At 37.9% G+C, this 26,882-nt stretch overlaps 2 protein-coding genes and 15 non-coding genes across 19 annotated transcripts in view; 16 read left to right on the forward strand and 1 right to left on the reverse strand.

Annotated features, from left to right (window-relative positions):
• The window catches only part of fam131c (family with sequence similarity 131 member C), a 15,328-nt gene extending 13,055 nt beyond the window's left edge, over positions 1 to 2,273 (forward strand). For 2 of the 3 annotated variants that reach the window (XM_044110651.1, XM_044110644.1), the window contains exon 7: positions 265 to 2,246. In XM_044110651.1, the coding sequence (XP_043966586.1) occupies positions 265 to 539 (275 nt within the window). In that variant the 3' untranslated portion in view covers positions 540 to 2,246. Of the gene's footprint in view, positions 1 to 264 lie in introns of all 3 variants that reach the window. The other variant, XM_044110660.1, reaches the window with a different exon arrangement.
• clcnk (chloride channel K) overlaps positions 1 to 25,485 on the reverse strand; it is a 26,271-nt gene extending 786 nt beyond the window's left edge. The window contains exons 1-20 of the mRNA XM_044110633.1: positions 25,413 to 25,485; positions 25,167 to 25,323; positions 24,438 to 24,569; positions 23,609 to 23,737; positions 22,127 to 22,266; positions 21,955 to 22,032; positions 21,633 to 21,705; positions 13,626 to 13,751; positions 12,604 to 12,688; positions 12,200 to 12,301; positions 11,920 to 12,004; positions 11,161 to 11,316; positions 10,582 to 10,651; positions 9,373 to 9,483; positions 8,132 to 8,348; positions 6,574 to 6,707; positions 6,148 to 6,218; positions 5,725 to 5,805; positions 2,955 to 3,041; positions 2,751 to 2,828 (exon numbers count right to left, since the gene is read on the reverse strand). Coding sequence (XP_043966568.1) covers positions 2,790 to 2,828; positions 2,955 to 3,041; positions 5,725 to 5,805; positions 6,148 to 6,218; positions 6,574 to 6,707; positions 8,132 to 8,348; positions 9,373 to 9,483; positions 10,582 to 10,651; positions 11,161 to 11,316; positions 11,920 to 12,004; positions 12,200 to 12,301; positions 12,604 to 12,688; positions 13,626 to 13,751; positions 21,633 to 21,705; positions 21,955 to 22,032; positions 22,127 to 22,266; positions 23,609 to 23,737; positions 24,438 to 24,569; positions 25,167 to 25,317 — 2,067 coding nt within the window. The 5' untranslated portion in view covers positions 25,318 to 25,323; positions 25,413 to 25,485 and the 3' untranslated portion in view covers positions 2,751 to 2,789. The remainder of the gene's footprint in view (positions 1 to 2,750; positions 2,829 to 2,954; positions 3,042 to 5,724; positions 5,806 to 6,147; positions 6,219 to 6,573; positions 6,708 to 8,131; positions 8,349 to 9,372; positions 9,484 to 10,581; positions 10,652 to 11,160; positions 11,317 to 11,919; positions 12,005 to 12,199; positions 12,302 to 12,603; positions 12,689 to 13,625; positions 13,752 to 21,632; positions 21,706 to 21,954; positions 22,033 to 22,126; positions 22,267 to 23,608; positions 23,738 to 24,437; positions 24,570 to 25,166; positions 25,324 to 25,412) is intronic.
• Positions 14,841 to 14,912, forward strand: trnaq-cug. Its single transcript has one exon. It is a non-coding gene; the product is annotated as a tRNA-Gln (tRNA).
• Positions 15,150 to 15,222, forward strand: trnav-aac. The gene has a single exon. It is a non-coding gene; the product is annotated as a tRNA-Val (tRNA).
• Positions 15,354 to 15,425, forward strand: trnaq-cug. The gene has a single exon. It is a non-coding gene; the product is annotated as a tRNA-Gln (tRNA).
• On the forward strand, positions 15,651 to 15,723 carry trnav-aac. The gene has a single exon. It is a non-coding gene; the product is annotated as a tRNA-Val (tRNA).
• trnaq-cug lies at positions 15,851 to 15,922 on the forward strand. Its single transcript has one exon. It is a non-coding gene; the product is annotated as a tRNA-Gln (tRNA).
• trnav-uac lies at positions 16,156 to 16,228 on the forward strand. The gene has a single exon. It is a non-coding gene; the product is annotated as a tRNA-Val (tRNA).
• On the forward strand, positions 16,360 to 16,431 carry trnaq-cug. Its single transcript has one exon. It is a non-coding gene; the product is annotated as a tRNA-Gln (tRNA).
• trnav-uac lies at positions 18,173 to 18,245 on the forward strand. The gene has a single exon. It is a non-coding gene; the product is annotated as a tRNA-Val (tRNA).
• Positions 18,373 to 18,444, forward strand: trnaq-uug. Its single transcript has one exon. It is a non-coding gene; the product is annotated as a tRNA-Gln (tRNA).
• On the forward strand, positions 18,678 to 18,750 carry trnav-aac. Its single transcript has one exon. It is a non-coding gene; the product is annotated as a tRNA-Val (tRNA).
• Positions 18,882 to 18,953, forward strand: trnaq-cug. Its single transcript has one exon. It is a non-coding gene; the product is annotated as a tRNA-Gln (tRNA).
• trnav-uac lies at positions 19,187 to 19,259 on the forward strand. The gene has a single exon. It is a non-coding gene; the product is annotated as a tRNA-Val (tRNA).
• On the forward strand, positions 19,391 to 19,462 carry trnaq-uug. Its single transcript has one exon. It is a non-coding gene; the product is annotated as a tRNA-Gln (tRNA).
• On the forward strand, positions 19,692 to 19,764 carry trnav-uac. The gene has a single exon. It is a non-coding gene; the product is annotated as a tRNA-Val (tRNA).
• trnaq-cug lies at positions 19,896 to 19,967 on the forward strand. The gene has a single exon. It is a non-coding gene; the product is annotated as a tRNA-Gln (tRNA).
• Positions 25,486 to 26,882: the final 1,397 nt, after the last annotated feature.

The following is a 26,882-nucleotide window of genomic DNA, read 5'->3' on the forward strand; positions in this document are numbered from 1 at the left end:
CTTTACCTGGTGCTAAAATTAGTTTGATCTGAAACATTGAAGTGTAAAAAAAATTGTATTTGTTTTCATTACTCAAAGTGCCGTTTGAGATTGCAGCCACGTGCTGTGCCACGAAGCGGTTGGCGCTTCTAATGCAAGCAATTTACTTGCAAATGTAAATCATTTGAACAACCTGAGAAGCTCCAGCTGTGATTGTCTTCACCACTTATTTGATCTTTTTATGCATTTTTTGACCGACTCACTGACATTGCCGTCGTTTTTCAGCGGCAGAGCGCCACTTCCTGTGCAAGTATTTGCTGGACGGAGGAAGCGTCGGCGTGCCCCAGCACCTGTACAGCATTCACACCCAGACTTACGGCGACAGCGATGCAACCAGCCTGTTTCGCCCACCGCTGGCCAACTCGACGCTTCCCCCAGCTCTCGGCGCTCAGCGGGACGCCGATCGTCCCTTTGAGGACAGGAGCGTGGCGATGGCGGAAGCCGCCGTCCGCCACGTCGACAGCAGCTCTCTGTCTGAGGACGACGTTTTTTACAACTAGGCTTGGAAACAAAAGACGCTGGTCACCACAGTGGAAACAAACATCCATGAGATTCAGTGAGGTCTCGAGCCTCGTCCACCAGCAATGATTGTTCTGCAAGACATTTCTAGAAGCGAAACTCTTCGAAATGCATCAAAGGGAAGGATTTAAAGGCCTGACTATAAATACTATTTTTTACATAACTGAGGGTAGGCCTATTCTTCGTGTGAATGTACAGTTCAAATGTGACATTTTAGTTTTTTATTCTATGTAGAAAACAACTGGAGCTGAGCTGTAAAGAGTCGGTGTAAATATGTTGTTATAAAGCGTTGGTTTTAACATATATGGGACAAATATGGCTGCCTGGTTTTGTTGGTCATTTTATTTCTCCTGAGTTCAGTTAAATTCGGTTCATTTCTACAGTGCCAATTCACAACAAATGTCACTACAAAAACATTTAAAGAATCACTTTAATCACACACAGATTCCCATCCCAGTTATCAAAAATTACATTATCTAAGAAAATCCAACAAATTTCATCGAGTCATTGACTTTACAGCAATCCCTGACAATGAAGCAACAATGGAGAGGAAAATTCCCCTTTAACAGGAAGAAACCTCTAGCAGAACCAGAACTACTGCGGCTTAGAAAAGACGGAGAAGAGAAGCACGAGAAACAGGTGAACTTATGTAGGATTATTTTCAATGTTCATGAAAGAATAAAGATAATATAGCAGGGCAGGGAAAACAATGAGTTCAGTCCTCACAGTTGAAGGACTAAAGAGCTGACCTTGAATAAGTGAGAATAACAGAAAAAAGAAAACTCTGTCCTCTAAGATTTCTCAACTGAAAAAAAGTCCTCCATCCAATTATCTGTCTGAGTCAGAAACATGATTAGCTATAATTCACACTTTTCCTTCTGAAAGCCCCAGGTGCAGCGAGGAGAAACGCCAAGGTTTAGGAAACACAGCGAGGGAAAAGAGCCGCTCACGCATCATTGGTGTGTGTTTCTGTACGAACGTCAGCAACCTGTGCTTGTTACAGAGAGTCAGACAGAAAGAGAAAGAGAGGGGTACGCTGAAAGGAGCGGTTGGTGCGACCTGTCATCGCAATCTTTCAAGGGACGTCTTTACAAAATGACGCTGTGCTTCCATCGTGGCTGCTTCCCCCCTGTTGTTAGAGGAGATCAGACGGTAGATGCACTTGAACAAATGGTTTCCAGTGACTCACCGCAGCCCCTCAGCAAAGTACAGAAGTAATGATGGTCTATTTCCCCTCTGCATCACAACATGTGGGGTTATTTAGGAAGCAGACATGACACTGAGAGGCAAAGGAAATATGTGCATAAAAATATTTCAGGAAAACATTGTGAAAACGTTTTAAATGATCTTTAGCATTTTTTTTTTAAATTCAGATGAGAACTTTTCCTGAAATCTTTAAAATAGTCTTGATCCACAACTTTTCCAGGCATCTTGAGGGTTTTCAAGCTTTTCCACAGACTCGTCTGCAGACTGCGTGAACGTCGCTGGATCGGTTCAGAGTTGGAAAAGCTCATGTTATCGTGAAGGCAATTCTGACACCGCTATGTTACCTCGCAAACTGAAACATCTCGAAAATGATATGAGGTCTCTGCACCCTCACAGCTACATTCAGCCAAATAAACAGAGGAACAGTCCACAGCAGAGCATACCTCTATTATGTTACAACCAAGTCCTTCAGTGCATTTCAATGGGATTTTATGCAAAATACCAAAGTAAAAAGCGCATAATTGTGAGAAATAATATATATATAATATACTTTATAAGAAAAGCTCTGTTATGCAATGTTCCATCACACAAATGTGTAGCACAACAGCAAACACCGAGTGAGACTTGGTTATCAGAAGAAGAAAACAAAGCACAGATTCACCGTGGCAACTGGTGTATAAGCTACTGAAATATCCTCGGTGTTCACGTCTGCTGAATATTATCACCACCTATTTATCTCATTACCATGTCAAAAAGCACAGATCGGTGAACGATGTTGTGCGCTCTCTCTTTTCTGGACCCATCACCACTGATTACAATTAAAGGCAAAAAAAAACAAAAAAAAGCTTTAATGAATATTTACCATCGGAGTCGACAGTTAATTACAGTTTTGTTGATGTGCAAACATTGTTACACTGTGATAGCCTTATCGGATGTGGGCTTTGCTGCATGTTAATCAGAGAGAGATGCTATTCGTGTGGGGTTACATTTTATGACAGGAAGTGATGATCCCATGTTGACGCTGCTTAGATTTCTTTGGCCAAACCTTCCAAAATTAGTTTCATCTGCAAAACAAAAAAAAGAGAGAAATAGTTGCAAAACTTTCACCGACTATTTGCTCCCGGATGATAAATGTGTCAGAGTATTTGTGGGGAACAGTAAAGATTCACATGTTCCTCAGTAGTTTGTACCTCTGACCATGTGATCTGTCCCACCAGCTTTCCTCTCTCAGCCACAAATATGGTCTGAGCTGGAGAAACGCTCAGCATGTTGTAGGCCTGAAATGGAAGAAAAAGAAACTACAGATTTAAAAAAAAGGCCATTAATTCTTAATATTTCTTTCCATCCCACCCCAAAGAGTAGAAATTGTTTAACTTATTAACAAGTGTTTCTGTGTTTCAGGTTAGTGATTTATGATTGTAGCAGTGTTTCCGAAGACAGACGTTCACTCTAAAAAATATCAAGACTATATTGTCCTTTTCCTCACGGATTTCAGACTAAAATGAGGTTGTTTTCGTCCAGCTCCTGAATACAATTACTCGTCTTTGTGTCATGCTGTTGGTCCTCAGAGTCCAGAGGGAAACGTGTGCCTCGTGCTAAAAGCTGCGCTGGGCTTTATCAATCTGCTGCGCAAAGATGTTTCTGTTGCTCAAAGCCAGCTGCCCGCCTGGACTGAAACATGAAACACTGCAAAAAAACCCCTGCAGATTCTGGCAATGATTCTCAGAAGGCTCTCTTAGAGTGCCACACTCACAGCGTTTTCATGTAACTCTGAATCAAGACCAAGTCAAAATGGCTTTGTATCAACATGAGAAAGGACAAACACTTGCAGTTGATGCCAAATATTCACACAGTGAATAAAATATTAGGAGGTATTTTTGGTTTCAGTTCACTTGATATTTGTTAAAAAAAATATATATAGGAGCTTGTTTTAAGTTAATAATTCCTTATTATTTATGAATAAGTACTAGCTACATTGGAATATTTACCACTTATGAGGAGACATTTGTCCCATTTTATAAGGATAACATAAGAACGACAACGTTCTGGCCATCACAAAACCCCGATTTGGTACCTGGTAATCCAGGTCAAAAAGTATTTGCAAACATTTCCAGATGCAACAGGAAAAGCTGCATCTGATTTCATGTCAGAGTGAGAGAAAATGTCACGTTTCTTTTTGCGCATCTTAAAATCGAAACTCGCCAGTAAAGTACTAGGAATCCAGGATTTAAAAAGCAAAGTTTGACTTATAGTTTTGGGTTTAGTGACAGGGGACAAAAGCATGACTGTACAGCACACTCGAACAAAGAAAGCTTTGAGGAATACAGGGAGATGCCGCTTGCATTATGTACTTTCTCTATCCTCTGCTGCTTTATGGCAATTTTCTGCTGTATGCACAGAGTTTCCATAAATGACTTGCTGTTGCTGCGTCTGTAACCTCACACTTTTATCCAAATGCTCTATATACGCTGAGTTTTTCATTTTGTTGTCCAAATCTGCAGTAAGTGTTCACGTGAACTCACATCCCACAGTTCCAGCAACGTTAAAAATAGAAATGCAAGCGCATTTTGTTTCTCGGCTTGATAAACGGGGACAATACTTGAAATCACGAGACGAACTGAAGAAGTCATTTAAAACGCATTCTGGTCATTTGTCACCATCTGATCACCAATCTGGGCCAGTCAAGGATCAGATCGACTCATTTTCTGGTGCGTAGCGACTGTTCAGAAGACGCCTAGCAGATACTTATGGTCTACTTCAACACAGCTGTTACTCAGTCTGTCCTATTCACATCCAGTGTGTGGTTCTGCTCAGATACAAGACATGACAGGACCAGACGGCAACAAGGAATCAGGTCTGAGGAGACGATCATCTGGGCTGACAATTCCCCCCCTTCCAGGATTTGCACGGGACCCCACACATCCTGGACACAAACTGTTTGGATTTATACCTCTTGATCAGAGCTACAGATTGCGATTTGCTGAAACAAACCACTATATAGAGACTGTTTCTTCGCTAAATTTGTCTCTGTGATGAGCACTTACGAATCCCAGAGTACACAGATTGATAATACAACACCCAACACTCTTCTTTAGTAAGAAAACTGTGCATATATACATATTTATGGGAAGAAAAAAATGTTTTCCCCAGCAGTTTTATCTATTTACACACCAAACTTCAATGAAGTTAGAAAATGGAGTAAAATGAGAGGATTTGCAAATCCCTGTCAACCCATATCCAAAGATTCTTGGCCCTAATAGTCTGTGAACTGAAGTTATACACCAAGAAATAACAGGAAAACATTCCACCTACAAAGCTTCAAAAATTAGTCCTCTGTTCCCAAACGCTTATTAAGTGTTACAGGAAAAGTGATGTAGCTCAGTGCTAAACATGCCTCAGTCTTTGTAGTGTATTCTATTAAATATAAGCTGAAAAGGATTTTCTAATTAACTTATTCTGTTTTATCCAAGTTTTACACAATGTCATAACTTCATTGGAATTGGGATTGTAATATGTTTTTGCATGTTTACAATGTAAACGTTCAAAATCCTACTAAGTATTTTTGTCTATTTCTACTGCAAATGTTGAAATAAGGCAAAGCTAACTTACAAGACTCTTCTCATCAAGATTTAGGAGCTTGTTTTTAGTCAATAATTTGTTAAAATTGATCAAATGTACTGGTTCCAATGGCAGATTTTTCCACTCATTACAAATTATTTTGCTAATTTTAAAAGTGAAATTATCTGCCAGTGAAACTAATGCTTTTTATTATTGACTTAAAATAAACTCCTGTACCTTGCTGACAACTTACGTTTAAGTCAGTTTTGTCTACTTAGGTGTACTAAGATAGAAACTAGAAACTAGACAAAAATACTTGGTAAGATTTTGTGTTTTTGTGGCATAAAGGTGGAATCCCAGACTCAGTCTGAAGTTGATTTAGTGTGTTGTGCATCTCCTTACCTCCTGCACTGTGTTGTGAGGCGACACCACGACTGAGTTTGGATGGATGCTGCATACCTCGTCCAGTCGTCCCTCCATGCGCTGCGCAAAAGCAATAATCGTTCAATTTGTGAAGTAGGATTCAGCCTCAGCTGTTCTCACTGACCTCTTAAAAGTCTCTTTTCATATATTCTTAAGCTTAATCCTTGACCAAAGCTGTGGCGCAATTATTTGATAAGCAGCGTTTCTTTGTGAACAGATGTTGCCTTCAGATGGATGTGAGCTGTAATAAAATGAGTTTTTACACCAGACTGTCTGTACATCATGCTTCCGTCCTCCATTTTTTTCTTTTTTCACCCAAGGGGATTTTAAAGACAAGGTCTGTTTTCTAAACAGCTCCTCTACGCTTTGCAGCAATCCCTGTGTTTGGATGCCCCGGTTTACCTGAGTCTGACAGCGATGCAGGAACAGCAGCAGCTCCGACCGCAGAACGGAGCCCAGAAAAACCTGCGACTCTGACAAAACAAAGCAGAACCAAGAGAGGTAACATTTTCTTCATAGGTGGTGTAAAAGTAAAAGTAAGGCAATCAGTATTTTGATGGTTCTAAAGTTCCAGACATAAAATTGGCCCCATTTGATTGCTGCTGAAAGGCTCAGAAGTCTATTTTCACAAAATTGTCTTCTCTGTGAGGACTTTCACTCTGCTGAACTGCTTCAGTCAATCTCACAGAGTAATAGTGACTTTCACAACACTTTCTAAAGAACGCTGCAGATTTTGTGTATGTCAGCCACCACACGTCTCCTGTCTTTGCTTTCTGTGGGTGTGGTCTGAGTCAGTAGAGTGTGTGTAGATCACAGCTCTTTGCGTACCGTGTGTGTCCACCACAGGGATTCGTGCTTCACTGCTGTTGCTGACAGCAGACTGAACCTCTGCTGGCCCAGCTGCTTTCTGAAGCTGCACTGATTTCACCCCCATAACCTGCCCCAGTGGTGTGGACGGAAGCCTAAAAGGACACAAATTACATAAAGCCTCAGACAAAACCATCTAGGGATGCTACAAGTGTACAATCAGACAGGGAAACAGAATATGTCTTCCAAACGTTAATTTGACTGAATTCAGATTTTGACACAACTCAGCTATAACAGCATATAACATATCTTATATTATATATTTATGTTTTTTTTTTTCCTTAAATAAAGAATAATGTGTAGAAAATATAAGACAAATAGAGGAACGGGGGCAGGCAGGATTAAGAGTAAGTTTATACTTCTGCATGCCTCCTTTTCAAACAACTTGCTATTAAAAAATTATACTATTTTTCAATGGTATTTGAATTGTGAAAATGTTTGGAATAAATAAACTACACGGTGCTACATTTTTCCTGTAAACTTCAAGTTAGAGGCCTCTATCTATCTATATACGTAATAAATATATTATAAATCAGTGAAGATGTGAAATTAAATTCTTACTGTGAAATACATTTATTATTTCTGTTATTACAAAAGTTTGCTTTTTAAAGAAACTTGTTCAGTGGTTTCTGCAGTGGTTCAAAGTGAATGAAATTATCTACAAAGTTTCAGGATGTTTGTGCTCTTCTCTGGTTAATTAAAGTCCAATTTCATTTTGAAATTGCTTATTCAACACAACTACCCATTTAGAGGTTGGATTTTTTTAAATCAATAAAAGTACTCTTTCAAAGCAGATTTAATGCAAAAACAATTTAGTTTATAACAATGTTTGATGTTTGGTTTACACAATCAATTTTTTTTAATCTTAATTTGTTATTGATTGATTAATTGCTGTGAGACATGCTGGGACTTTGAGAGTACAAATTTGGGAACATTTTATTCAATAGTAATGTCTGAACACATTTCACTTTTATTATTACCTATCTCTCCTTCAGTTAACAAACCAAACTCCAATGAAATTTATTTAAAAGAAAATACTTTGGAGCTTGTCATTAAATGAAAAAGCAAGCATGCATTACTGCTACTACTATTAATAACAATATTATTATTACTATTAGATTATTATAATTATAATTATTATTATATTATTATTATTATTATCATCATTATTATTATTATTTATGTTATTTGTATTTTTCTAGACATTCATGGACAGAATACATAAAATCAATTAAAAAATACAATAATAAAATAATCGCTTGACCCATGTGAAAGTCAGAGCACCTATCCTTTCACAGGCAGTAATAAACAACAAATCTGCTGGCGTCAATCTAAAACATTTTGACAGCATTTGCTGTTAGTAAAGTCTGAAAATAATGCAGAAGAAATTAAACAAATCCTCATCTCAACCTCTCCTCAGCCAATAATCCAGATCCTAGTTGGCTCTCAAAGTTTAAAATTGAGGTAATTAAGGTTAAATTTGTCGTTATTCCATAATTTCCCCTTTGGTTCTCCTTACTGTGGACACGCCTTCTTCAACGAGGGCAGGTGCGGGAGCTTCTTACTGATAGAAAGGCCATCGTAGAAAGACGGGCGGTTCCTAGCGCGTGCCAGGGCGTTGGCCAGCAGAGTGGACAGGAGGACAGGGAGAGCGTGGGTGAACTGCCCTGTTAACTCCACGGCCAGCAGGGCCGGGGACAGAGTGTGGGTGACAGCACCAGAGAAGGCAGCTGCACCTGCGAGGCAGAATCAGTGATCAAATTAACTGCTTATCAATGTTCAATGCAGCTTCCGCACCAGGATTGCAAGATTTGAGTTGAACTGTTGGCTACATTAAAATAATGCATGCAATTTTATGCATCCATAAAATCCATTTAAGTCTACAAACATACAAAAATAGAGGATAAATTAGATTTTTCAAATCTAATTATCAAATTTTTAAATCTGCTTGAAGCAGAAGATATATTTAACATGTTAAATATACAACATTAAGAATGGAAATGAACATACTTAATGATTGGCTGACTGTCTTGGGTTGAAAGTTCGATACTTAATACACAGTCTTGGCAATGCGGGTAAATAATTCTTGGCCACTTTGACTATGTTTGTCAAGCTAACAAGCATATTTTTCTATTTCTGAATAAAATTGGATCAAACGAATTCACCCCTCTAAATGAGTAAGTTTGTATTTTTCTTAACTGAGCTTCTGGGAGCTTGTTATAGGCAATCGTTTCCATAGCTGTCAAAGGAAGATGTCACATCGTACTTGTTAAAATTGTAATCAGTCCACAGAGTGGTGGAAGCTAATAAGGCTGTTGGAGTCATGCGGTCAGATTCATAAGAGGCTGATCTGCAAAGTCGACTGATGTTACAGAATGATTCAGTCTGAGTATCTTGTTAGATTCCACCTTAATGAGGATTTAGTTACATTCCAAAAAACTCACAGTGTCATGACATTTTTAATCTGCAGGTAAGAGAACTATTGACGATAACATCTCAGAATATCACATAAAAAAAAAAATAAAAGTCAGACAGACAGACAGATATAGGCTATAGATCTAATTTATTCTTAGTGACATTAAAAATGTCTGTTTTCCATTGGCTAATATTTACTAAATTATCATATATTACTACTTTTGTCCATTTCTAGTTATTTCAGTGACAACTGTGGGTTTTTCAGTCAAAAACAGAGAGGTAGCAACAATTTTGTCCTCACACGTATATCAGGAGCAAAGAAATATAGATGATATGGTTTTCCACCTGCAAGAGCATAGCCTCCAGGATTTACAGATGTCCACTGTTGTCCTGAAACATCTCTACCGGTGCTAATGTAGGCAACTCCCTCACCAAACAGACGACCCATAGTTGCACCTGAGGAAGAACAAAAAAGCTCTCTGAGATTTTACACACACAGAATATCTGAGGAGTTTGTACCCACCAGTTCCTGGTATCAACATAAACCAATGTTTTCAAAAGTTTGATTCAAATTCCACTTTTTATCTAAGACTACACATAGTTCCAAAACCTACTGCGTTTTTAAAGGTTTTCTGTCATTTTTACAGAAGTCAGTGGATTTTTCTCTGGCTGCATTAGACACAAATTAATACAGATTAATCCCTCCCCCACCTGTTGCTGCACGCTTCCAGTCAGATATTTGAATGAAGGCCAGGAGGCCTCATTCAAATATAAAGCCTTCTTAGTCTAACATCATGTCATCCCCTTTCAAAAATAATGGCCAAAAGTGACTTTTTTTCTTTTTTTTTTTAATCAAAAGATGATTTAAGCAAAAGAAAAACTAAATAAAATAAAATCTCTTTGGCAAAAAATGACATAGGCCAATAAGACCACTTTACAATAGGGCTCCCCTTCTTAATCTCTAAAGCCTTTATCAGTCAAAAATAATTTATTATGCTTTAATTAAGGATGAGAAGGAGAAAACAAATCTGCCTGTTTCTTGCCAGACAGTGAATCAAGTTTGTTCATATATATATCTTATCTATGGTTGTAATTCTAAACATATTACACTAATTTGTAAGCACCATTAACATTCATAAACATGTTTCTAGCATATAGTCTCCTTCTCAGGCTCAATTAATGCATAATAAACAGTTACTAATGGTTTTTGTAGCGTTTATAGATGAACGCATAACATATCTGCAAACTCTTTAGAGGAGCCTTATTGTAAAGTGGTACCCATTATTTTAGGAAAGTGACAATAAGCATTCGAAAATTACTGCTGATTTTGTGGCCGTTTCTGCTCTACATGTTGCTTCATTTCAGAATCCCAATTTCATGTTGACGCAGTGATACCGAGAAACAAGTATTTTCACGCAAGGCTGTCGTAGCGAGAGGATCTCAGTCTTAATTGGACTTAAATTTGAATATGACCCTTTTTTTGGAGGGAGGAGGGGAGGTGGAAGTGGGATTTCAAGCATGAACATTTTATTTAGGTTGTGTCCCGTCACTCACCACAGGCAAACACAGGCATGAAGTATCCCGCTGGCAGAGGCAGCGTGCAGGCCAGGACCAACATCCACATCTCCGAATCAACAACAGAGGAACAAGACGGTTAAATCCTTTCAGCTCTGCCGACACCTGCGCCGATGATGAATCACTCGCAACTTGCATGCATGGAAGTGTGTGTGCCAACTCAGTTTTTGCTCTCATGAATACTGAATCTGTCTCATTTCCATTTGGATGCAGTGCGAAGGAGGAGATCGTAGTAAACAAATCCCGAACAAACTGAACTCAAGTGTGTGTTGAATGTATGATTGAGAGGGCGTCTGAAATTCCTCGAAAGGAACCAATTTCTACAGTCGAAACATTTCCTTTGCATGAATGCATGAAAAGGAGTGAGTAAAATCAAACCTTGCATCCGCAGCAATGGCGTCTAAATATTATGTGTCGGACAACATTTCTGCCTGAAAGGTTAAAATGGCTTTTGTTTGCATTTTCTATTGTGAAAATGTTAATGCCTTTATGCCTTTGAGGAGTTGGAAGGCCGGTAGAAAAGAGCAGATCCATAATTGACCTTTAGATTATTCATACCTTCATGAGCAGAAAGAAAGCCAAGGACAGGAAAATGAGGGCGCCTGACGAGCCCCACTCCAGCGTCTCCAGCTCCAGTCGCACAGATGCATTGTGGGACTGAGAGCTCCATTGTCTGCTGTCCAGGAGGGAAGTGAGGAGCTGCTTTGTGGTGCACTGATACACAGATAAGTGACATTAAGATTACAGTCTGGCCTCAACCAACGCTGGTGTGAAACAAACAAACCCATGAGGAAGATGGTGCTTATTTTTCCCTGAGATTTCTTTGGGCTGTAAACTAAAATTAATTTGGGGTGCATCCTCCTCAGATCAGCTGCTTCATGCTGTCCATGTTCAAAAGATTATACATCACACAAACACCAGTCATTGATCATTTTTGAAAATGTTTTACAAATAAAAATCTGAGAAGAGAGGGATGCACATGGATTCAGCCCGCTTCACTCTTTAAAATCCAATTGTCACCTATTAGTAGATAGGATCCACTCGTGTGGTTTTTCACCTCATTGAAACTCCAGCTGGTCAGAAGTTTGTTAGAAAACAAACAGGAAATGGAAAGAGTCACGAAGACCAGGGAACACATTTGGTGAGGAGGCTGAATAAACATGTACCCCACACTTTTATCTGTAAAACAAACTTGAAAAGCACGTATCCTTCTCTAGGTATAGAAAAATCAAAGATTTTAAACAATTTACCCATAACAACCAATAAATCCAGCTCATTGATTGTGTGGCTCAGCTTTTAAATGCTTTTGAGTCTCACCTTAGAGGCCAGGTATTGACCTGCAGAGTGGGGAAACGTCAGCGATGCCAGGAAGAAAACAACAAGACCAGAGTACAGACCCTTCCTGCAGAGAGGTTTTCACACAACACAGACATTTGGTCCTTTTATCTCTTCCACTGTGAATCATTTAGAGGCTCTGTGTGTCCTAGAAAATGAGCTAGTTAATGAAAAATAAATTAATAGTGTCATTATGATGCTTTTAAAAGACAGTGCAGGTGACTCATCGCTGCCTCACAGTCACATTGTAAAGAAGACCCACTCTGTTGTCAGCATCGTAGAGAAGACCCGATTTGTTTTGGTGAACTTTAGGATCCAGCGGTGGCAGAAGAGGTAGCAGCAGCTCACAGCTCCGCACAGCAGCCTGTTTTCAGACAGCGACACAGTGCAGAATGAGAAACCTGGGAGTCATTTTCATTCAGGCAGCAGACATAGATCGGAAGTCATTAGACCTGGGGAAGGGTTGCAGAGGAGGCCAGGAAATGATATAAAAGAGAGGGGGAAATAAAAACTAGAACTGCTAATTAAAACTGAAGGAAAACACAGAGGACTTTACTCTCCATGCGACTGATATTAATATTAAAATCAAATGTCAGTTTTTATTAGGCGACCAAAGACAAACTGAGGTTTTGTTTAGCTAAGCAGAAGCTGTCATAGTCAACTAACCCCAGTAAAGCAAACAGCAGGATCTCCAGTGGGAAGAAAGGTGAAGCGGTGGGGAAATTGGTTTTGAACAACGCCTGAAGAGTCTCTGCAGACACAAAGCAAATTGGAATCAACAGTTGGGAAAAGATCTAATATTCACTCACATTATTGCACTGATGTATTAACAAAATTTACAGTTGGCCCAAATGTATTAGATAGGTTTTTTTTCCAGCTAGTTGACACTGCAAGTTATTCGATTATTTACAACACTCCTGACAAGGGAACATGTTAAAGTGTTTGTTTCATTTACCTGTAGATCAGACCTTGATCTTTGAAATAGACGACTTTTCTGTGCTCCGTTAAAGGAATAGTTTTTGGATTTTTGGATGCTACCCACCTGGTTGTCGGTAATGTCTTAGATAATACAATCATATATTCGGAGTATAAAGATAAACTGCAAAATCTACTGGTCATTTTTCCCCAGTTGCCCCGACTCCTTTTTCTTTCCAGTTTAAATGAACTTTTTACAGTTCTACTTTGTGTTCATTCTTTGTCTGACCCCTCCATTGTTTCACCAGTTTGCTTCCTGTGGTTCTTTCTGTCCTTTCCCCAGCCATCAATCGTTCATTTTTCCTCATTAAATACACCTTCACAATGATTCAATGATAAACCTTCTGCTTGCACTTGGACCTTATTCAGTAGCACAATGTAACACGACTGAAAACGTATCGCTTTCTACTTCCCTTTCTTGCTTGAATGATTGTTTGTACATAACTTTCCTGAAACAAATACGGTAACAGTTTAAAAGGTTACAAAAAAATAAATTTGCATTTCCATTAAGTTTCAACTTCCAAGAACAACTAAACAGGATTTATACGCAAAAAAGACACAGACTCATTTACTGCTTATGCAGCTTTTAACCTTAAAATAACAGAACCTTGGTTCAAACACTTAGAAAAGTGTAATCAAATTTGCTTTCTGTACTATAATCCCGTTGAACCCAGATAACACTGACGTTGCGTTTCGACTGACAGACCCTTCACCTCCATCTCTGCTCCATATTGACAGCAGGTGGAAGGTCAGAGCCCCGCAGGCAGCTGAGAAGAAACATGGGCAGTAATGCCTCAGGGCAAAGTGAGAGCTCATCACCTCCACGCTGAACAGCACACCTGCACCACAAATGGACAAAAAGATGTTACAAACATGTACATGTACAAAAAAATTATATAGGCACCCTTCTGACAAAATTTCATCGAGAAATTAAATTGATGAGTGATTGATGACCCAATTTTAATTTCCTGTAACATGTTTGCCGCCCCTCGCCCATCCGGTCACGACATTCGGGGGGGATCACGTCGAGGTCTGGCGTCGTCACCTCTCACGAACGTCTCCCGGTCGTCACCCGTCTCGCGTCGTCACGCCTCAGGAACGTCTCACATCACGAACGTCTCGCCATCACCCGTCTCGCCACCCGTCTCACTCTCCCTGGGTTGGATGGGTTGGGCTTAACTGGGGGTGGCTTAACTGGGTCCTGACATCCAGGTTCCTCCTATTTGCCGTAGCATTTATTTACCAATCTCAAGTCGTGACAGCAGTTGCCGTTTGCAGAACCATTCCTACCACAGTCTTTGCATACAACAAATCTTCAACTAGGAGCCTCCTATAACTGGAGAGGGAATATGCAAGTAGTAGGAGCATTCAAACTGACCCAATGTCTCTCATGGTATGAAGTAGGCAAATAGTTCAAAGGATCTTGCCTAAGGACCCAGAAAGAATAGCAAAATTTGGTTTCGACCTGGATTTGAACCAAACCGTCACGGGTGAAAGACTGTTGACTTATCCATTGAACTATCCAGTCAGCTACATAAATAGCTTTCTGTAGTGTAGTGATTATCATGTTGCTTAATAGGCAAAAGGTCTCTGGTTCGAAACCAGACAGATATAGTTTATGATTTTTTTTCAGAATATGGACTGGGAAAAAAAAAAGAGTCTTCCATATCGTACACTGATTACAAGCCAATTGACATACATGAAGATATTTTTGGAAGCAAGGCACCTTCCAATATTTCAGTAGTTTCTATGGTGTAATGGTTATATTATATTATATCATATTGTATCATATTATATCATATTGTTGTTTATACTTCTCAGAAGTTGGAGTGAGAAAGCAAGAATCTTCCACTTTGGTCATTGTTTGTTTGCATGTCAACTTAAATGAAGGCATTTTTGAAAACAAGGCATCTTCCAATAATTCAGTAGGTTCTATGGTGTAATGGTTAGCACTCTGGACTCTGAATCCAGGAATCTGAGTTCAAGTCTCAGTAGAACCTTTACTCTTTTCTCCTGAATTCTTTAATGTATTTTTGGATTTAAGGATGAGTTTATGGACTATAAAGTTAAATTAGGCACAAGTATAAGTCTGTCCTATTACCCACCAACTCACTGGGTTCTTTGGGTTCTTAACCAGAATCTGTGGTTTAACTTTTAAACGTTGTACCATGCCGATAGATGACATCAATGTTTTACAAATTTCGAACCCTCTACTGGGAATTTTCCAAAGTGGAGTAGTTTCTGTAGTGTAGTGGTTATCACGTTTGCTTAACACGCAAAAGGTCTCTGGTTCGAAACCAGACAGAAACACAACTTGTCTGTTATTGTTTTCAGAAGTTGGAGTGAGAAAACAAGAATCTTCCACTTTGGTCATCGTTTGTTTGCCTGTCAACTTAAATGAAGGCATTTTTGAAAACAAGGCATCTTCCAATAATTCAGTAGGTTCTATGGTGTAATGGTTAGCACTCTGGACTCTGAATCCAGGAATCTGAGTTCAAGTCTCAGTAGAACCTTTACTCTTTTCTCCTGATTTCTTTAATGTATTTCAGGATGAGTTTATGGAATATAAAGTTAAATTAGGCACAAGTATAAGTCTGTCCTTTTATTCACCAACTCACTGGGTTCTTTGGGTTCTTAACCAGAATCTGTGGTTTAACTTTTAGACGTTGTACCATGCCGATGAAATCAATGTTTTCCAAATTTCGAACCCTCTACTGGGAATTTTCCAAAGTGGAGTAGTTTCTGTAGTGTAGTGGTTATCACGTTTGCTTAACACGCAAAAGGTCTCTGGTTCGAAACCAGACAGAAACACAACTTGTCTGTTATTGTTTTCAGAAGTTGGAGTGAGAAAGCAAGAATCTTCCACTTTGGTCATTGTTTGTTTGTCAACTTAAATGAAGGCATTTTTGAAAACAAGGCATCTTCCAATAATTCAGTAGGTTCTATGGTGTAATGGTTAGCACTCTGGACTCTGAATCCAGGAATCTGAGTTCAAGTCTCAGTAGAACCTTTACTCCTTTCTCATGAATTCTTCAATATATTTTTGGATTTCAGGATGAGTTTATGGACTATAATGTTAAATTAGACACAAGTATAAGTCTGTCCTATTATCCACCAACTCACTGGGTTCTTTGGGTTCTTAACTAGAATCTGTGGTTTAACTTTTAGACGTTATACCATGCCGATGAAATCAATGTTTTACAAATTTCGAACCCTCTACTGGGAACTTTCCAAAGTGGAATAGTTTCTGTAGTGTAGTGGTTATCACGTTTGCTTTACACGCAAAAGGTCTCTGGTTCGAAACCAGACAGAAACACAACTTGTCTGTTATTGTTTTCAGAAGTTGGAGTGAGAAAGCAAGAATCTTCCACTTTGGTCATTGTTTGTTTGCCTGTCAACTTAAATGAAGGCATTTTTGAAAACAAGGCATCTTCCAATAATTCAGTAGGTTCTATGGTGTAATGGTTAGCACTCTGGACTCTGAATCCAGGAATCTGAGTTCAAGTCTCAGTAGAACCTTTACTCTTTTCTCCTGAATTCTTCAATATATTTTTGGATTTAAGGATGAGTTTATGGACTATAATGTTAAATTAGGCACAAGTATAAGTCTGTCCTATTATCCACCAACTCACTGGGTTCTTTGGGTTCTTAACTAGAATCTGTGGTTGATGGGTATTTTTAGTTGGTGTAATTTAGTGGCATAAGTTTTTTGTTAGGTCTTTGCTGACCTTTTAGTAATTGCAGTTTTCCCTTTAGGTTTCCCAACCTAAAAGGTCTCTGTGGACCCTAAGAGGATCTAGCAGTGGTCCTGCTGTACAGGACTTTTCAGAGTTTAGGACAAACTGAAAGAATTTGTCTAATATTGAACATAAAAGCCTCCAAGACTTTCTTTTCTGGCTAGATAATATGTGAAAAGGGTTAGTAAGAAAGCAAGTTTTCATTGCAATAACAGTGTATAACAACAGTATGTGTGATACACTTATCTTTTGATGTCTCCTTTCTGTCTCATTTCTCCCTCCTCCTCTTGGTTCTGGCGTCGCTGGGGTGCAATCCTCCCTCCCCCTTTAACTCACTCTGCAGTTTCTGGTGTTGGATCTTGAGTTGTCCAGACTGTCCCTCTGTCAATGTCCAAACATTTCACAAATGAAACAAGCATCAAATAGTTCAATTTGTTGTCTTCGTCTCTGAAGCACATTATCTTTCCCTTCTCCACGCTGATATCAGGGAGTAGATCAGCGGAGATTGTAAGAGTTCAGTTGCATTTTAGTGTCTGGAGGTGATGGAACTCTTCTTTGTCTTCTTGATCGCTGTCAGAAGCTGGTGATGAGGGAGGGACTTCATCTGATCCATTGCAGGACAGCTTTGAGTTGAGGTCAGAGGTCAGATGCACCGCAGCGAGGCTCAGACAGAGGAAAAGGAAAGAAGCAAATAGGAGTCAATGAGGGTTTATCTTTCTTTTTGTGTTTTTTATTTCTAAATATCTCATGTATATCTTTTCTCTCTTTTGATTTTATAGTTTTAGCCACTTATTACCCAACATTATTTATATTTTATAATTCTAAATCATTTAGAACACATATAAACATGAAACATGTTAAACCTGTAATCTCTTTATATTCTTTGCCATGTTAGATTTTAAAATGTAGACTGTAAGTTAATTTAATTAACTTAGGTCGAGTGAACATCTTATCAGAGACCAGTGAATTACTTAAGTTTGTTGATCCTTAATGCTGAAGCTGTGAAGCCAGCGAGCAGCCCTCCTCTCATTTTGGAATTTAAGTGAGATATGAGGCTGGATAAAGTCCAGGTCGGTACCATACTCTGATCGCTGACCCCTCCAGACATACAGCCAAAGGATCATAGCACCAAGTTGGTGTTTTAACCTTTTGTAATTATGCTACCCAGTAATCTATGCAGTATAAAACATTGTTCTCTGAGAAGAAATGTTTTTCCCTTTTTTTTATTGTTTCATTTAATTTCTCATCAAGTTGTTTTTGCACCTGTCAAAATTCATTTACTTAAACTTCCCTCTTTAGGAAAGTCATAACTCCTTTTCAAATCGTAGACGAAAGTTGTCCACATCTTCGCCAACTTTTTGTTTAATTCCTGACAGATGACTATAATTTGCCCTTTTACTGGGTTCTTTGGGTTCTTAACCAGAATCTGTGGTTTAACTTTTAGACGTTGTACCATGCCGATAGATGACATCAATGTTTTACAAATTTCGAACCCTCTACTGGGAACTTTCCAAAGTGGTGTAGTTTCTGTAGTGTAGTGGTTATCACGTTTGCTTTACACGCAAAAGGTCTCTGGTTCGAAACCAGACAGAAACACAACTTGTCTGTTATTCTTTTCAGAAGTTGGAGTGAGAAAGCAAGAATCTTCCACTTTGGTCATTGTTTGTTTGTCAACTTAAATGAAGGCATTTTTGAAAACAAGGCATCTTCCAATAATTCAGTAGGTTCTATGGTGTAATGGTTAGCACTCTGGACTTTGAATCCAGGAATCTGAGTTCAAGTCTCAGTAGAACCTTTACTCTTTTCTCATGAATTCTTCAATATATTTTTGGATTTCAGGATGAGTTTATGGACTATAAAGTTAAATTAGGCACAAGTATGAGTTTGTCCTTTTATTCACCAACTCACTGGGTTCTTTCGGTTCGTAACTAGAATCTGTGGTTTAACTTTTAGACGTTGTACCATGCCGATGAAATCAATGTTTTACAAATTTCGAACCCTCTACTGGGAATTTTCCAAAGTGGAATAGTTTCTGTAGTGTAGTGGTTATCACGTTTGCTTAACACGCAAAAGGTCTCTGGTTCGAAACCAGACAGAAACACAACTTGTCTGTTATTGTTTTCAGAAGTTGGAGTGAGAAAGCAAGAATCTTCCACTTTGGTCATTGTTTGTTTGCCTGTCAACTTAAATGAAGGCATTTTTGAAAACAAGGCATCTTCCAATAATTCAGTAGGTTCTATGGTGTAATGGTTAGCACTCTGGACTCTGAATCCAGGAATCTGAGTTCAAGTCTCAGTAGAACCTTTACTCTTTTCTCCTGATTTCTTTAATGTATTTTTGGATTTAAGGATGAGTTTATGTACTTTAAAGTTAAATTAGGCACAAGTATAAGTTTGTCCTTTTATTCACCAACTCACTGGGTTCATTGGGTTCTTAACCAGAATCTGTGGTTTAACTTTTAGACGTTGTACCATGCCGATGAAATCAATGTTTTACAAATTTCGAACCCTCTACTGGGAATTTTCCAAAGTGGAATAGTTTCTGTAGTGTAGTGGTTATCACGTTTGCTTTACACGCAAAAGGTCTCTGGTTCGAAACCAGACAGAAACACAACTTGTCTGTTATTGTTTTCAGAAGTTGGAGTGAGAAAGCAAGAATCTTCCACTTTGGTCATTGTTTGTTTGCCTGTCAACTTAAATGAAGGCATTTTTGAAAACAAGGCATCTTCCAATTAATCAGTAGGTTCTATGGTGTAATGGTTAGCACTCTGGACTTTGAATCCAGGAATCTGAGTTCAAGTCTCAGTAGAACCTTTACTCTTTTCTCATGAATTCTTCAATATATTTCAGGATGAGTTTATGGAATATAAAGTTAAATTAGGCACAAGTATAAGTCTGTCCTTTTATTCACCAACTCACTGGGTTCTTTGGGTTCTTAACCAGAATCTGTGGTTTAACTTTTAGACGTTGTACCATGCCGATAGATGACATCAATGTTTTACAAATTTTGAACCCTCTACTGGGAATTTTTTGGCGTGAAGGAATTTCTGTAGTGTAGTGGTTATCACGTTTGCTTTACACGCAAAAGGTCTCTGGTTCGAAACCAGACAGAAACACAACTTGTCTGTTATTGTTTTCAGAAGTTGGAGTGAGAAAGCAAGAATCTTCCACTTTGGTCATTGTTTGTTTGCCTGTCAACTTAAATGAAGGCATTTTTGAAAACAAGGCATCTTCCAATAATTCAGTAGGTTCTATGGTGTAATGGTTAGCACTCTGGACTCTGAATCCAGGAATCTGAGTTCAAGTCTCAGTAGAACCTTTACTCTTTTCTCATGAATTCTTCAATATATTTTTGGATTTCAGGGTGAGTGTATGGACTATAAAGTTAAATTAGGCACAAGTATAAGTCTGTCCTATTATTCACCAACTCACTGGGTTCATTGGGTCATTAATCACTCATCAATCATGCTCTCGATTAAATTTTGTCCGAAGTGTGCCTATATAGTTTTTTCAGGTATTACAACACAACCTATTTTAATGTTAGTTGTATCATGGCAGTGTTTTTTCTCTCACACTCTGGTGTTAAGAATCGGTCTGAAGGACAAAAACACGAGTAAACAGACAACGAGGGAAAAAATGTTGAAAGAGTGGATTTAGAAAAATACCTTCTCTTACTTGTAGGGAAGAAGTATAAAAGTAGTATATTTTCCCTCATTTTCTATAAGTATATTTTATGCATAAAGCAAGGTTTTCTTGTTGCGTATTAAGATTTGCTTTATCAATATTCTGAGTCCTCGGGTACTCTTTCAAAATTTTTTGATGTCTTGTGGCTGTTTGTCCTAACATCATTATCAGATGATCGGCTTTTGTTGTGTGCAACATGGTTCTCTGCCCAGGGCGCCACCATGCCATGGCACACTCGTTCAAAAAGAGCAAATGTTTTTAATTGATTACTTGCATATGTGAATGGAGATGGGGCGCCCCCTTGTGTTTTTACAGTGTAAGCAGAAAAAAGTTGCATTTATCATTCACAGCATTTAGACAACGTGAGACAAAACTCTGCACCAAAATAAATAACACTTTGACAGGTGAGACCTGAACCTGAGTGATCTGCTATGAATAGAGATTCTTTGAAACATATTTCCAAGTTTTTTCTAAACTTTTATCGGCACTGAAAAAAAGGAAATGGAGCTCCAAATTTAAAAATATATATGTCAATTTGCCACACATAATTAAATTAAGTTTGCTAAACTTATTTTATTTATGTTTTGCTTACCATGATCACTTCATGAACTTAATATATTTACTTGGATAAACTTAATTTGATCACTTTACAAAATTTACAATTTTTAAGTTGGATCACCTGGGTTTTTTTTCAATATGTCTTTTTTTTTTAAGCAAAACAAATAAATAAAATTCTCATTTTGTTTTCACATTGGGACTACCTTACAATGAGACTTGCTTCAAAGCTGTGAAGTGGATAACAGTGTAGTTACACCTGATTGTGTATTGTTACTTCACTGATTACAGAATATGTAAAAATGTAAAGCCAACAACAAAAAACAAGTGTACTGCACACAGTAGCAAGGGCTCAGATACCTTTCCTGCAAGAACCATCATACTTTCAGATTGATACGGTGTGTGTTGCTTTATTTTGAACTCAATACATTTTTCTAGAAAGACTAAATAGATGAGCAAATGCTACGCCAATGGAAAAAAAAGAGACAATTTATTAAAGAATCTGTTTTAAAATGGAACTTTAGGAATCATTTTAAGCAGCATGTGTTCACTGATCTATGCAAAATACCAAAGACAGAATCTGAGACATAAAGTATGTATTTAGAAGAAATTATTCACTACACACAGTTAAGACACTGTGTGTAATCCTCCAGAAGCAAAATAAATGTAAGAGGCATTAAACGTATATGAAGTAAACCAATGCAGCACATGCATTAAATATGCTCTTCACATCAGTTTATCTCACCGCTGATGGGCGCTCCAAAACAGCTTGCTACTCCAACCGCAGCAGCTACAACCATCATCTCTGTTCCTGCCTGCTGGAGATCATACAACACTTGTTGTGGTGAGTAGTTCTCATTCAGACCTCCACATTTACACAAACTAAATGCAGATGATATTGCAGAAAACCATAACTTTTATTGGTGAAATATTGAGAAAAAAAGTGGTGGGAAATCCTAAATGATGTGCGGATATACAAATCATATGGACTTACCAGGTGTACATACAGACTTACATAAAATGAAACTTATAGGATTTAAACATTTGAACACATAAGCTTGTTTTACCTTCTTTTTGCCTTGCACGAGTCTGCAAAGCCTGTCCAAATAGGCTCCTAACATGGTGGAAAGATGCACAAATGGACCCTGAATTTAAGAGGTTAAGAGGCAGAAAGTTGCTTGAGTACATCTATATTCTGATTGCTGTGTAATGAAATTGTTGCTCCAAGTCGTTACTTACAACTTTGCCAAGGGAAACAGTGCTGCCTGCAGCCAGTGTGCAGGTAAGACCCAGAAACTTAGTGAACATATTAGTGAGAGACAAGTAATGAGGCAGTTCAATGCCAGACAGCATGGTTCTCACCTCTGGTATACCGGAGCCTGGGCACAAATAATATAATGGAACCAAAAGGCAGAATAATGATCAAAAAGGTCCCACTAAGGGATAAAACAGATTTAGCCTAAAATAATACTTCAGCTATTCTGAGAAAGGCAGGGACATCAAAGACAGTTAAAGAGGCTGTAACTAGCTTTGTAGAATATTTAGTTTGCTGATGTAAAGACGTTTCCCCAAATTCCATGTCATAGTCTTTCACTGGAATAGAAAGATAAAGAAGGAACTACTTAATTTTGCCGAGATATGCTATATTGTCAAAAGTATTTGCCCACCTGCCTTGACTCACATATGAGCTTAAGTGACATCCCATTCCTAGTCCATAGTGTTCAGTGTGACTTTGGTCCACCCTTTGCAGATGGAACAGCTTCAACACAAAGCAGTCAGACAAGAACAGTTCTCCTTACATCCGCCAAACCCAGACTCGTCCATCAGATTGCCAGATGGAGAAGCGTGATTCGTTGCTCCAGAGAATGCTCCTCCACTGCTCTGGAGTCCAGACACGGTGTACTTTACATCACTGCACCCAACTTGGTGATGTATGGTTTGGATGCAGGTGGTCACCATGGAAACCCATTCCATTAAGCTCTGCTCACTGTTCTTGAGCTAATCTGAAGGCCACATAAACATTGGAGGTCTGCAGTGATTGACTCTGCAGAAAGTTGGCTATCTCTTCACACTATGTCCTCGCTCTGTCAGGTTACCACTTTGTGGCTGAGTTGCTGTCGTTCTCAAAAACTTCAATTTTCTCATAATACAGCTGACCATTGACTGCGGAATATTTAAGAGCGAGGAAATTTTACGACTGAATTTGTTGCACAGGTTCCTATCACAGTTCAACGTGGGAATTCACTGAGGTCCAGAGAGCGACCCATTCTTTCACAAATGTTGGTAAAAATAGTCTGCATGACTTGGTGCTTAATTTTACACACCTGTGACCATGGAAGCGATTGGAACACCTGATTCAGATTATTTGGATGAGTGAGCAAATACTTTTGACAATGTTGTGTATAACAACATAAACACTAACGTTTCAGCAACAAAGCCAGATTTTCTGGGATTACATGAAGCCATGAAAGATTTTGTCTGAAATCATCTTAGATTTTGGTTTGTTTGTTTTTTACCTCAGTGATATTTAATTTTGATCAGGAATAGATATTTCTAAAAGAAGCCAAATGGCAGGGAAAATATGCTTATTTTTCTTCTATTCATGTTTTCCAAGGCAACACTTATGGTGACCCTAACCCTGTGAATATGTTCATGGCGAAATCCCTAAAGGGAGTTCCATCAGAAATATAGGCAATGTATAGTAATTGCTTGTGAACAAACCTGTGGAGAAGGGACAGATGTTGTGGGAGAAAGTTGAGGCAAAAGCACAGATGCATGCTGGGTATAGTGTCCAGCAGAGGAACTGCAACAGAATGTGGCCTTCCAGCTTCTCATAAAGCCACAGATGAGCTGAGGATGTAACAAAAGAGCACATAGTCATCCTCCTCTGCATTTCCATTTTGCATTTGTTCAATATTCAATAAATATTCCTCCTTGTTAGATTGCCTTCCTCACCAATGAAGTCCAACCACAAATCAGGACTTTATGGAATAGTGTCAAGGAGAAACTTGTTGTCGAGATAAGGATTTTCAAAATACTGTTTCAGTTTACCACAGGTCAAGCAGGGACACGTTAAATGTGAAACAAACTTTCCTGGTCAGATGAGACCAAATATGGACTGTTTGAACACCATTCAAAACACTTTGCGTAAAGGATAATTGACACTGAATACATCATTCCCAAAGTGAAACATGATTCTTGTAGCATTATAATGTCTGGAGGCTTTTCCTCAGTAGGGACAGGGATGTCAATGATGTTTTATGGAAAGAGGGATGGAGCTAAATACCAGAAAATCTTGGAAGTTAACCTTGTGGAGGCCACAAAAGACTTAAGACTCTAAATCCAACAGGACAATGGCCCTGAACAGAACCACAGCACTGCAATTAATATTTTTGTTGTAAAAAAAAAATGTATTGAAAACCATTTAAGCTTATCCTCCTACCTCACAATTGTGTATTGCTTTGTGTTGATTTGTCACATAAATTTCCAACAAAATACCTTCAGGCTTGCATTTGTAACAGAAAAATGTGAATATTTTTGAGTTGTTTACCTCGTAGCAGCTTCGCTACACTGAAGTCCATGAGGAAACTTAGGACAGCTGCCAAAATGCCCATAGCGGCGAATCCATACCACTGAATCCCACAGACACTTTCCAAACAATCTCTCAGTTTTAACAGCTGCTCTTTAAAGACAAAAAGTCATGTGACATGTGACAAATCAAAACGCCTTTAATATCTGGGCCACACAAAGATTTCATTTCTATTTGGAAAATTTCTCTCTAACTTCTTGATTTGCATTATAAGGCAGTTGCAGACTGACATTTAGGGAGAGGACGACACGAGAGCAAGCAGAACAGAATGACTGACGAGACTTTTTCCCAGTTCTTCAATAAATGTTAATGCAGAAAGATGAGCGTTAGAGGCAAATTACCACTGTAATAGCAAAAAAGTAAAAGAAAAATAGAGGAAAGGAGATTCATGCAAGGATGCACTCTTGTTAGCAAGTAAAATTGTGAAAAGAATCGTTCGTGGTCAGAATCCTTAACTTTGTTATACTTGTGCATTATTTCTGAAAACATGATTAACCTCTTTTGACCTCTAGTCTGTTAGGAAAGTACACACTGACAAATCAAAAAATATTATTTCTCATCTTCATAAGTTCGATGCATATTGACTAACTTGTATTTGAACTTATCAATAGTAAAAATGAAATATTACAGACACTTTTCCAGATTGTTAGTCTTTGAACTAAAGATTTGCTCGTTTTTCACATCACTAACCTTTCACATTTGCACGGGTTCCCTTGTACGGCTTCCATGAGTCCAGCAGAAGTGGCGTTATATTATGGGATGCTTCGGAGTTATTTTCTTGCTTCTGGACATTATCTTCCTCCTCTGTTTCTATCTCCAGTGACTTGTCAAAGCTCTTCATGTTGCCCTGAAATATAGTAAAATGCAGCAATAAAAATCAGAAACATATATTCTACATGAGAGTGAAATATGAGTTCAGGAGGCAGGTAGACTTACCTTCAGCTTGGAAGTGCTGAGTTCTGTCACTGAAGTTGTAAACAGAAGTGTGTGTGGTGTAGCTAGGTGTGTGTCTGGGTTGTGACTGACCTCCATTAAGGTGTTTGCATACATGCGATGGAGCAGTCATGCTTGAAAGCGTAGCTAATATTAACTCTTTGCAGGAATATTTGAAGGTGACCTTCATTTAAATGCAGGAACATAGTCTGCTTGTACAGTTTTTCACAGAATTTTATTGGCTCCATCACTCTGCGATTTTTACTTATGTAGAATGTTATATTATAATTCCATCCATTACAGAAAAATAAATGTTTTGCAATCCTCCTTGTTTAACACAGTTATGTTTTGCTTTTTGGATCGTTCGAATAAATAGAATATAGCATGTGTTTGTTCATTCATTTATTCACTTTTGATTATTAAATTGAGAAATGTGACTAAACATCCATCTGCTCTGTCTGCATATTTGTCTTCATTTATAAGCTGAATGCTTTATATATATATATATATATATATATATATATATATATATATATATATATATATATATATATATATATATATATATATATATATATATATATATATATATATATATATATATATACATATAATTTATTCCAACACTTTTGAAAACACAGTCTTGGACATAAAGTATTATGCCTGGGCTTTTCCTAAAGTTATGGTTTCAAATACTTTTTTCTAAGAATAACCCCAATCCTGTAATTGTTTCACACTTCATAGGAAATCAAAGTTCAGCCTCAGTAACCTGTGGAAGGTCAATGTAATCATTGTTCACATCATTTGTCTTTTTTTAATGAGCTCCTGGCTAATGTTTATCTTCTATTTATTCCATGTATGCTTTCAATTAGCACTTGTGTTATTTTTAGAGCCTTGAAATCAGCATGCTGTGAGCACCAGCCCTCTCACATCCATATATACAAATACAGAGAGAGAAAGAGAGAGAGAGAGAGCTCTTCTCAGTGTAAAACTTGTTTCCATGGAAGCAGCACACAGAGTGTGATGAAAAAAGTAGTTTCTCTGCTGAAAAAGAGAATGTAAATCCAATTCATTTTGAAACATCTTTCAGTCTATATATATATATATATATATATATATATATATATATATATATATATATATATATATATATATATATATATATATATATATATATATATATATATATATATATATATATATATATATATATATATATATATATATATATATATATATATATATAAAGAAAGAAAAGTAAAAAAGTTTGAAATTTAAATACAAACTGTACCTATGATCAACCAAGCTTTTTCTGAAAGAGGGTATCAAATGGCATTTAAAGAAAAAAAAGTAAAATGGTACCACAATTTATAAGTTGAAGTTAACTATTCATTGCATTATAACAAGTATATGTGCCGTTTAAAACTGTTCATGAACTGAACTGCAACTGAGTGTCTAAGAGGGGCCAGAGGG

This window comes from Gambusia affinis, linkage group LG01, assembly GCF_019740435.1.
Source record: "Gambusia affinis linkage group LG01, SWU_Gaff_1.0, whole genome shotgun sequence".
NCBI classification, from domain to species: domain Eukaryota; kingdom Metazoa; phylum Chordata; class Actinopteri; order Cyprinodontiformes; family Poeciliidae; genus Gambusia; species Gambusia affinis.